The sequence below is a fragment of the Salvelinus alpinus genome, chromosome 21 (genome assembly GCF_045679555.1).
Source record: "Salvelinus alpinus chromosome 21, SLU_Salpinus.1, whole genome shotgun sequence".
NCBI lineage: Eukaryota > Metazoa > Chordata > Actinopteri > Salmoniformes > Salmonidae > Salvelinus > Salvelinus alpinus.
Window position 1 is genome coordinate 21,057,201 of NC_092106.1, and position 10,621 is coordinate 21,067,821.

The window sequence follows — 10,621 nt, forward strand, 5'->3', positions numbered from 1 at the left end:
GAGGGCTAAAACAAAAAAATACTTTGACGCAAATGTTTATCTACATATGTTTTTGCTCACTCTTGACTGTCAACCCACCACCACCCCCCACTGCATCCATCCAACAGACAGAGACCTTCTTAGTTAGAGAGTGTGGTTTACCAGGAAGCTACTGTGGTCTTCTGAGTCAGATTGCTCACCTCATTTGTGCTACTGCTCAGAACTCTGTTCCATTGGCTGCAGTTGCAAATAGTATTAGGGTTAAGTAAAATAAGCATTTATGCCACAAAAGTAACTATTTGTGTCAGGCACATAAACCAGGTTATTTTAGTGCATGAATATGCCTAATAGTTGTTTCTCTCTCACAGAGAGAGAAAAAACAAGACCAGCTGTATACATGCACATAATCCAAGTACTTGATTGTTATAACATGTAAATAACATTGTTAAACATGTTATAATATATCAAATGAATCAAGAACCAGTTAAAATGTAACACTATATTAAATATTTTCAGATATGTATAAAAAGAAAGGGGACGAATAGAAACAGGCACATCTGCTCAAACAGGAAGTGACCTAATCGGTTTTCTCTGTGCCTGAACTTAGTTGTAGAGGTTTGCCCTTTAACTTGTAGCAACTGGATATATGTGCTGGGTACTTTCACTTACATTTCTGGTACCGCTCACTGCCATACATTACAATACAGAAAATGCTCTTGGTCAAAACTGAAGTCTGTTTTTTTTTGATGGTATTATGTTATACCTCTTTTGCTTCAATGGGTAAGTGCTTAAGATAATGATAATAAAGATACAGCATTTTATGTAGAGTTATGAGAGAGTAAATGTAGAGTTGGAGAGTAGAAATTTAAGAGAATCTTCCTGTCATGTGAATGTAGTGTGCATCTGGAAAATAATGGTGTAATTTTTTTAACCCTATTTTTAACATACATCAGAAAAATGTATGGATGCTGCTGAGAATTTACCATAAAATGGCTGTATATTTTAACCATTACATTGCAACATTTTATCTATGAGCCTGATAACCGTCCAAACCCAACACTCCTCCTCTAGGTAACAAACATTGCCATGACTCCTGTAACACATCCACCCTCCAGGCTCCACTAGGCTCTGCGGTGCTCCTGTCATGCAGCTTTGGGTCCACCTCTCTGGGCATTAGCCCTGGCCATGTCTGGGTGGTGTGGAACCAGGGCTCTGGTTCTGGTGCCAGCCTGGTCAACATCACGTCCTCTGGGAAGGTTGTTGCCTCTTTCAGTTGTCTGCGTAGCATGTACAATACTAGCCTTCATTTTTGTTTTGAAATTTTAGCCTTTTAAAAGCCTTTTTAACCATATTTGTTATGTGCAGCTTTATCATTTCTGCATGTAATGAGCTCTTCAAATAATATATATTAATTTATAAATAAAATATGAATTTAATATTATCAGGTGGACTTTCTGGACCCCAGGCAGGGCAGAGTGAAGGCTTTCCCCAATCAGGGAGGTCTGGGGAACTTCTCCATCCTAATCGATGCCCTTCAGGCCTCAGACCTGGGCTCCTACTGCTGTGAGCTGCAGAGTCATGACCAGTGCCATCGAGTGGAAGTTGAGGAACTTGAAGAAGGTAACACTATGCTAGTATCTACAGTAATATATTGTTCCAACTGCTCAGTTGGTTGGAGAATGGTGCTTGTAACAACACCTGAGTTGTAGATTTGATTCCTTCTTGCAACCTCAACGGAATATTTGCATCAAGAGAAAGTCACTTTATTGTTACATTAGAACAATAATCTCTTATACTGTTGTATCTGAAGATATAGGACCCTTTCAAGTCACCAGTAATGAGTCAAAATAATTGGTGAAGGTTTCATACTGTACAGTGCTTTCGGAAAGTATTCAGACCCCTTGACTTTTTCCACATTTTGTTAGGTTACAGCCTTGTTCTAAAATTACCCCATAATGACAAAGAAAAAACGTTTTTTAGAAATGTTTGCTAATTTATAAAAAAATGAAAAACAGAAATATAACATTTACGTATTTACGTATTTACATTTACGTAAGTATTCAGACCCTTTACTCAGTACGTTGAAGAACCTTTGGCAGCAATTACAGCCTCGGGTCTTCTTAGGTATGATGCTACAAGCTCGGCAGACCTGTATTTGGGGAGTTTCTCCCCTTCCAAGGAGTTGAATCTTGGTTTCATCAAACTAGAGAACCTAGCTTCTCATGGTCTGGGAGTCTTTAAGTGCCTTTTGGCAAACTCCAAGCTGGCTGTCATGTGTCTTTTACTGAGGAGTGGCTTCCGTCTGGCCACTCTACCATAAAGGCCTGATTGGGTGAAGTGCTGCAGAGATGGTTGTCCTTCTGGAAGATTCTCCCATCTCCACAGAGGAACTCTGGCCAGGGTCTGAATACTTGTAAATAATGTAAATATAATAATGTATTTCGGCAGTGGTGTAAAGTGCTTAAGTAAAAATACTTTAAAGTACTACTTAAGTAGTTTTTGGGGGTATCTGTACTTACCATTTATATTTTTTACTACTTTTACAAAAAAAAAGATGTACTTTTTACTCCGTACATTTTCCCTGACACCCAAAAGTACTCGTTACATTTTGAATGCTTAGCAGGACAGAAAACATCAAATTCACGCACTTATTGTCACGGTCGTATGTAGAGACGGACCAAGACACAGCGGATGTAGAGTTCAATAAACTACGACCCGTGACTAACGAGATGCTACGTGCACAAACTCAAAACACAAAATTCAATATCCCACAAACACAGGTGGGAACAAACACTACTTAAATACGATCCCCAATTAGAGAGAACGATTAACCAGCTGCCTCTAATTGGGAATCATACAAAATCACCAACATAGAAAATAAAACCTAGAACCCCACATAGAAATAATAAACTAGAACACACCCCAGTCACGCCCTGACCTACTCCACCATAGAAAATAAAGGCTCTCTATAGTCAGGACGTGACAGTACCCCCCCAAAGGTGCGGACTCCGGCCGCAAAACCTGAAACCAAAAGGGAGGGTTAGGGGGGTGTCTAGTGTCGGTGGAGGCTCTGGTGCAGGACGAAGAACCCTCTCATCCCACGGATCCACCAGCATCGGAAGGCGGCTCTGGTGCAGAACGAAGAACCCGCTCATCCCGCGGATCCGCCAGCATCGGGGGCGGCTCTGGTGCGGGCCGAAGAACCCGCTCATCCTGCGGATCCAGCCATGGACCCAGGCTGAACACTGTGCCTGGACTGGACCTAGATGCCGAGGAAGGCTCCTGCCATGGAGCGGGACTGGACACCGGCCCTGGCCTGGACATCGGTGCAGAGGAGGGCTCATGCCATGAAGCTGGACCGGATGCCGTGTTTGGACTGTACATCGGCGCAGAAGAAGACTCCCGCCATGGAGCGGGACTGGACGTCGTGTTTGAACTGGACATCGGCGCAGAGGAAGGCTCCTGCCCTGGAGCTTCTGGACCGTGGACCGTCGCAGGAGGTTCCGGACAGTGGAAAGTCACAGGAGGGTCCGGACCGGGGACCGTCGGCCGGAGGTTCCGGACCGGGAACCGTCGCCAGAAGCTCCGGACTGGGAACTGTCGCCGGAAGCTCTGGACTGGGGATCGTTGCAGGAAGCCTGGTGCGTGGGGCCGGCACTGGTGGTACCGGACTGGTGACACACACCTCAGGGTGAGCGCGAGGAGCAGGCACAGGACGTACCGGACTGGGGAGGCGCACTGGAAGCCTGATCCGTGGGGCCGGTACAGGTAGCACCGGACTGGTGGCACGCACTTCAGGGCGAGTGCGGGGATGAGGCACAGGACGTACTGGACTGGGGAGGCGCACTGGAGGCCTGATGCTTGGGGCCAGTACAGGTGGCACCGGACTGGTGACACGCCCTTCAGGGCGAGTGCGGGGAGGAGGCACAGGACTTACTGGGCTGTGGCGGCGCACTGGAGACCTGGTGCGTAGGGCCGGCACAAATTGTACCGGAACGATGACACACTTCGCATGGCGAGTGCGAGGAGCTAGCACAGGACGTACTGGGCTGTGAAGGCGTACATCTGGGCGAGTGCGAGGAGCAGGCATAGGACATACCGGACTGGGGAGGCGCAATGGAGGCCTGATGCATGGGACCGGCACAGATTGCACCAGACTGTTAACACGCTCCTCCAAACGCCTGCGTTGCCACATACTCCTCGCCAACTCCATTCTCCGGTATCCCTCCTCGCACTGTTCCATCGACTCCCAGGCGGGCTCTGGCACTCTCCCTGGGTCGACCGACCACCTCTCTACCTCCTCCCATGTTGTCACTGGTTCGCACCTCGGCTCCGCCGACCACACCGTGTTCCCCCCCCCAATTGTTTTTTTGCTGTCTTTTGGGCTTACTCTGTGGCCGCGAACCCCGGCATCGTCGCTGTTCTCCCTTCTCTCCTTGCGTCTCCCGCCAAGGAAGGCGATCCTGTCCTGCCAGGATTTCTTCCCAAGTCCAGGATCCCTTCCCATCCAGGATCTCCTCCCAAGTCCAGGATACACTCTCCTCCTGGGCACACTGCTTGGTCCTGTTGGGGTGGGATATTCTGTCACGGTTGTGTGTAGAGACGGACCAAGGCGCAGCGGATGTAGAGTTCCACATATTTATTATAAAATTTAGCAAACAAAACAATAAACTACGACATGTGACTAAGGAGATGCTACGTGCACGAACTCAAAACAGACAATTCAATATCCCACAGGTGGGAACAAACACTACTTAAATATGATCCCCAATTAGAGACAACGATTAACCAGCTGCCTCTAATTGGGAATCATACAAAATCACCAACATAGAAAATTAAACCTAGAACCCCACATAGAAATAATAAACTACAACACCCCCCAGTCACGCCCTGACCTACTCCACCATAGAAAATAAAGGCTCTCTATGGTCAGGACGTGACACTTATCAAGAGAACATCCCTGGTCATCTCTACTACCTCTGATCTGGCAACTCACTAAACACAAATGCTTTGTTTCTGAATGATGTCTGAGTGTTAGAGTGTCCCCCTGGCTATCTGTACATTTATAAAACATGAACAATTGCCATCTGGTTTGCTTATTATGCGGAATTTGAAATTATTTATACTTTTAATACTTAAGTACATTTTTGCAATTACATTTACTTTTGATACTTAAGTATATTTAAAACCAAATACTTTTGGACTTATAATCAAGTAGTATTTTACTGGGTGCCTTTCACTTTTACTTGACTTTATTTTTACAGGGACAGTGCACATTAAATCAATGTTTCAGTAAAAGTGACGGTTTTAGCCAGCCGGCTAATTTTCAACCGCAGTCCCTGCGCAGGTTATTAAAAACAATTACAATATAGACAATCATTGAGCAGTGAGCACACGCAGAGCAACATAGGACAAGCAAGACGTAGCATACAGACAGAGCAACATAGAACAAAAAGCAGCAAGACAAAATTCATAAAAGCAACAAAGGGTTTCAACACCTCATAAGCTACAGACAACAGACAACATGGAAAGCGGTCAATAACTTGTTGCAATATTCTCTATGGTAAATAACAAAGTGATTTTGGGTCACCTTTATATTGACCTTACGTGAACAGCTAGGGATTATGTTCACAAATCTGATTGACCTTTGGCCATGTCTTCATGCATTTTGTGAAAGTGTGATATGTGGTGCAGTTATGTGTGTCTGATGGCAGACATGGGAAGCTCTCACAGAGAAAGCGGATTTACTAAAGGTGCTTTTCCTTAAAACGTCTTATGGCTGCAATCCCGTTAACGGGATCGATATGACAACAGCCAGTGAAAGTGCAGGGCGCCAAATTCAAACAACAGAAACCTCATAATTAAAATTCCTCAAGCATACAAGTATTTCACACCATTTTAAAGATACACTTCTTGTTAATCCCACCACAGTGTCCGATTTCAAAAAGGCTTTACAGCGAAAGCACCACAAACTATTATGTTAGGTCACCGCAAAATCACAGAAAAACACTTTTCCAGCCAAAGACAGGAGTCACAAAAAGCAGAAATAGAGATAAAATGAATCACTAATGATCTTCATCAGGTGACACTCATAGGATTTCATGTTACACATTACATATATGTTTTGTTCGATAAAGTTTATATTTATATCCAAAAACCTCAGTTTACATTGGCGCCATGTTCAGAAATGCCTCCAAAATATCCGGAGAAATTGCAGAGCCACGTCAAATAACATAAATACTCATCATAAACTTTGATGAAAGATACATGTTTTACATAGAATTAAAGATACACTTGTTCTTAATGCAACCGCTGTGTCAGATTTCAAAAAGCTTTACGGCAAAAGCACAATATTCAATAATCTGAGAACAGCGTTCAGCAACAAAAGGAAGCCATACAGTTACCCGCCAAATTATGCAGTCAACAAAACTCATAAATAGCATTATAAATCCTCACTTACCTTTGCTGATCTTCGTCGGAATGCACTCCAAGGACTCCCACTTCCACATGAAATGTTTGTTTTGTTCGGTAATGTCCATCATTTATGTCCAAATAGCTATTTTTGTTAGCGTGTTTGGTAAACAAATCCAAAGTCAGGAAGCGCGTTCACTTAAAGCAGACGAAATGTCAAAAAGTTCCGTAAAAGTCAGTAGAGAAACATGTCAAACGATGTATTGAATCAATCTTTAGGATGTTTTTAACATAAATCTTCAATAACGTTCCAACCAGAGAATTCCATTGAGTTCAGATGTGCGATGGAACAGAGCTCCCTCTCATGTGAACGCGCATGGTCAGAGCATGGTCAGCTCATGGCAGACCTGACTCATTCCTGTCTCCTTCGGCCCCAGTTCACAGTAGAGGCATCAGACAAGGTTCTACAGACTGTTTACATCTAGTGGAAGTCGTAGGAAGTGCAAACTGATCCATATCCCACTGTGTATTCGATAGGCGATGAGTTGAAAATCGACCAACCTCAGATTTCCCACTTCCTGTTTGGATTTCTTCTCAGGTTTTTGCCTGCCATATGAGTTATGTTATACTCACAGACATCATTCAAACAGTTTTAGAAACTTCAGAGTGTTTTCTATCCAATACTAATAATAATATGCATATATTAGCAACTGGGACTGAGGAGCAGGCAGTTTACTCTGGGCACCTTTCATCCAAGCTACTCAATACTGCCCCTGCAGCCATAAGAAGTTAAGGGAAATATACAGTCACCTCTCATGGATCTGCTGCCATATGTTTGGGTTTTCTGTTTAACAAAAATACTGAGTGGAGGGTGAGCCAGGCCATTTAGGATCTTGAATACAAGACATGCGTCGGTGTATTGCACAAGATTTTCCCAACTCAGGAGCTCATGCTTTCTGAGGATGGCTATTGGGCTTCCTATCAAGCACTTTGAGAGCCTGTTTGTAGACAGACTGAATAGGTTTTAATGTTGTACAGCAAGCTTGGGCCCAACTAGTCAAGCAGTATGTTAAGTAGGGGAGTATCATAGATTTGAAGTAGTTTTGCTAAATTAGCTAGGTTGAATTTGGTTATCTGAATTACCTTTTTCACATGCTTGAGTCATTTCCTATTAAGGTATCTTTACTTTTACTCAAGTATGACAATTGGGTACTTTTTACACAACTATGTCAGTTTATTTTATTTGATAAATGAGCTAAAATTAGTTTTTAGAAAAGTTTTTTCTTTGTCATTATGGGGTATTGTGTGTAGATTGCTGAGGCGTTTTTTAAAACAATTTAATCCATTTTAGAATAAGGCTGTAACGTAACCAAACGTGGAAAAAGTCAAGCATGTGGTCGGTTTTTCCTTCCACGGTTACTTTCTGTAAAGGCGAACACATTTCTGGTCGGTTTAGACTCAGCAGCTCTCTCGCTTATTGTTTCCTGTAAGATACACGTGAATAAAACCACCTCTTCCTCTTTACTCGTCTAGGTTCACACATCGTGTTGTTTTTCAGCGTCGGCAGTTTGGCCATCCTCCTAGTGCTCCTAAGTGGCTGTTTCTGCTGGGTGAAATGGACACGTGAGCACCCCCATGTTCCATCTGACTCACTCGGTTTTACTTCTGCATTGGAATGATATGGATGAAGCAGCTAGCACGGCATGCTGCACAGTATACAGTATGCTTCACCGAGTACAACAACAGTTATTTGGGCTAATCGGAACCTTCCCATGAGCATTAAGCAGCATCCTTTCTTTCTGATGTAAATGTTATTATGTTGGTTGTGCAACTTTGCAAGCTGCTTCCATGTCAGTTAAGTAGCTACATATCCTACTGAAAATATGCACATTGCACACTTTAAACAGGCCTATAGGCATGTCTTAATGCCACCCAGTATGCGCTTTAGAAAGAGGAACTGCAGAGATGCAGTGATAGAACATTTCAAAGTAGCCTAATATCTTTGTGAAATGTGATGTACTTGTACTTTCAAAAAATACATAACGCCTGAAAAAGTGATCATCTTATAGAAGTGCCCTTTCTTGTTTTAGGAGTTACTACTGAAAGAACACCAGACTATATCAACACCCATTTCTGTGCAGGTTGGGCCTCTATGCTCTTGTTCTAATCCTCAATGTTCATTTAAATTTTTTGAGAAAGAGAATGTATTACTATGGCATTTGAGCACCACTTTCAAATCTGATTGAAACATGAAATTAATGTAGAATTCTGTATAATATCACAGGATCCAGTGCACCTCCTGAGGACGTCGCATGTAGTGACAATGTCGGGAGAGACGTGGCACAGGAGAGAGGTAAAAAACGTACATACGTAGGCTAAAACAGCATGTGCTCACACTCAAACACACATGCACATGCACACACAATGTTTTATTATGTTCATGTGGTTAAGATTATTCAACATTACAGCATCACTCTATATTTACTAAACAAGATCACAGTACAAAGTCATTTAGCATTTGCAGACTGATGCTCACATCTGGTTTTTATCTTAATTTAGGAGTCGGCAATGAGCGACCGATCTATGGTAAATTTACGCTTCTACATTTACCATTTTCTTTCAATGGACTGGAATGGAATTGTAAAGTTGTTTTATTTTCTACATGGACCTAGTTTGAACTGTTCTCTTCCCACCTTTCAATAGAAAACAATGAGCACGATCCAACCAGAATGCAGCATGATCCGACCAGAATTCAGCATGATCCGACCACAATTCAGCATGATCCCACCAGAATTCAGCATGATCTAACCAGAATTCAGCATGATCCAACCAGAATTCAGCATGATCCAACCAGAATTCAGCATGATCCAACCAGAATTCAGCATGATCCAACCAGAATTCAACATGAAGCACAAAGAAACCAGCACGAACCAGCTAGATACAAAAATAAATTGCGAGATTCGAGTGAGAAAAGAAGACAGGGGTTTCATGGAGGTAAGCTATGTGTGTTACATACCGTAGACATTCTATAACCATTGTCCCTTGTTCAATGATACCAATATTTTCATCCCCGCTTGGTATGCATGTTGAATTCAGAAGTAACTAAACTTTATGGACTTTCCTTCCCCAGAACTCATGAGCAGATTGCGCCAATCAAGTCTCGGACAGCGTTACTATGGTAAAGTCAGAGCTTTGTAATGATTAATTTACAGTATAGACTTGCGGTGATCCTTTTATGAATTACATTGACTTGTCGTGAACTCCGACAGCAAACCAAACCGAGATCAACCAGCAAGCCAGAGTTCAGATGGACAACCACAAAAGAGCAAACGAAGCAAAGACCAACCCGGAGGGCAGATCCCAAATGGACAACCGCCAAAGAGGTGTCCTACACACTATGTTTTACAGTAATCTCTGATACAAATCAATATGCACTCTAGCATTTTGTTATTAAAGCCTTGTCTCCTCATTACAGGAAGCTTTTGGAGAAAGAAACCCAAAGAGCGTGAGTTGCAAAAAATATATATATATTTTTTTACACACAACATACTGTATAATCATAATAACTTATATTAAGTCCTCTCTCTCTCTCCCAGAATGTGAATATGAAAACCCTATCTATAACAGTGCAGTCAAACTCAACAAACTATAGACGGGGATGAAGAGGATACTGAGTCTCATCTCCTTGGTCTCACTTTTGTTTAGGTTGTATTTTATTTTTTTTGTAAATAAAGTACATTACATTGTCTTGAAAGTGAAACAAATATGAAATAAAGTTCATTTTTAAATAGGTTTATGATTCTTTCATGCAATGTATTATCCAATGTGAATCAGAAAAGTCTGTAATCAAGACAATTAACCCTAATAACCCACAGCTGTGTCCCCCTACCATGGATGGTCACCATTGTCCACTGTTTGCTGACCATCAGAGATGAAGAGGTACTCTTCTGTTGATGTAATGATTCTTCGTTATTATTACCCTAACCTGCACAGAGCTAGAGGGATATAATCCATACATTCAACCGCACTGACAGTCTGAAAGGTAGGAAATAGAACTGCAGTTTACAAAGACATAAATTACAGTAATGTTGAATGGAAACTGGATGAATGTATGTCCAATGTAATGTGGCAGACCAGGGGGTTTGATCAAGACGTTTACACATAAGACACGGACACAAGTGTGATACCTCAGTTTCAAGAGTGTTTAATTAAAACAATAAATAAGAAGAAA

General features: G+C 42.4%; 1 protein-coding gene across 1 annotated transcript; it reads left to right on the forward strand.

Annotated features, from left to right (window-relative positions):
* Positions 1-597: 597 nt before the first annotated feature.
* Positions 598-10,182, forward strand: LOC139548021 (uncharacterized). Its single transcript, XM_071357316.1, has 12 exons — positions 598-759; positions 1,051-1,235; positions 1,425-1,599; positions 7,924-8,013; positions 8,481-8,531; positions 8,675-8,743; positions 8,950-8,976; positions 9,094-9,384; positions 9,521-9,568; positions 9,660-9,773; positions 9,866-9,895; positions 9,987-10,182. Exons 1-12 carry the CDS (start codon positions 690-692, stop codon positions 10,040-10,042), a joined length of 1,206 nt encoding a protein of 401 aa, XP_071213417.1. The 5' UTR covers positions 598-689; the 3' UTR covers positions 10,043-10,182.
* The last annotated feature ends 439 nt before the right edge of the window (positions 10,183-10,621 follow it).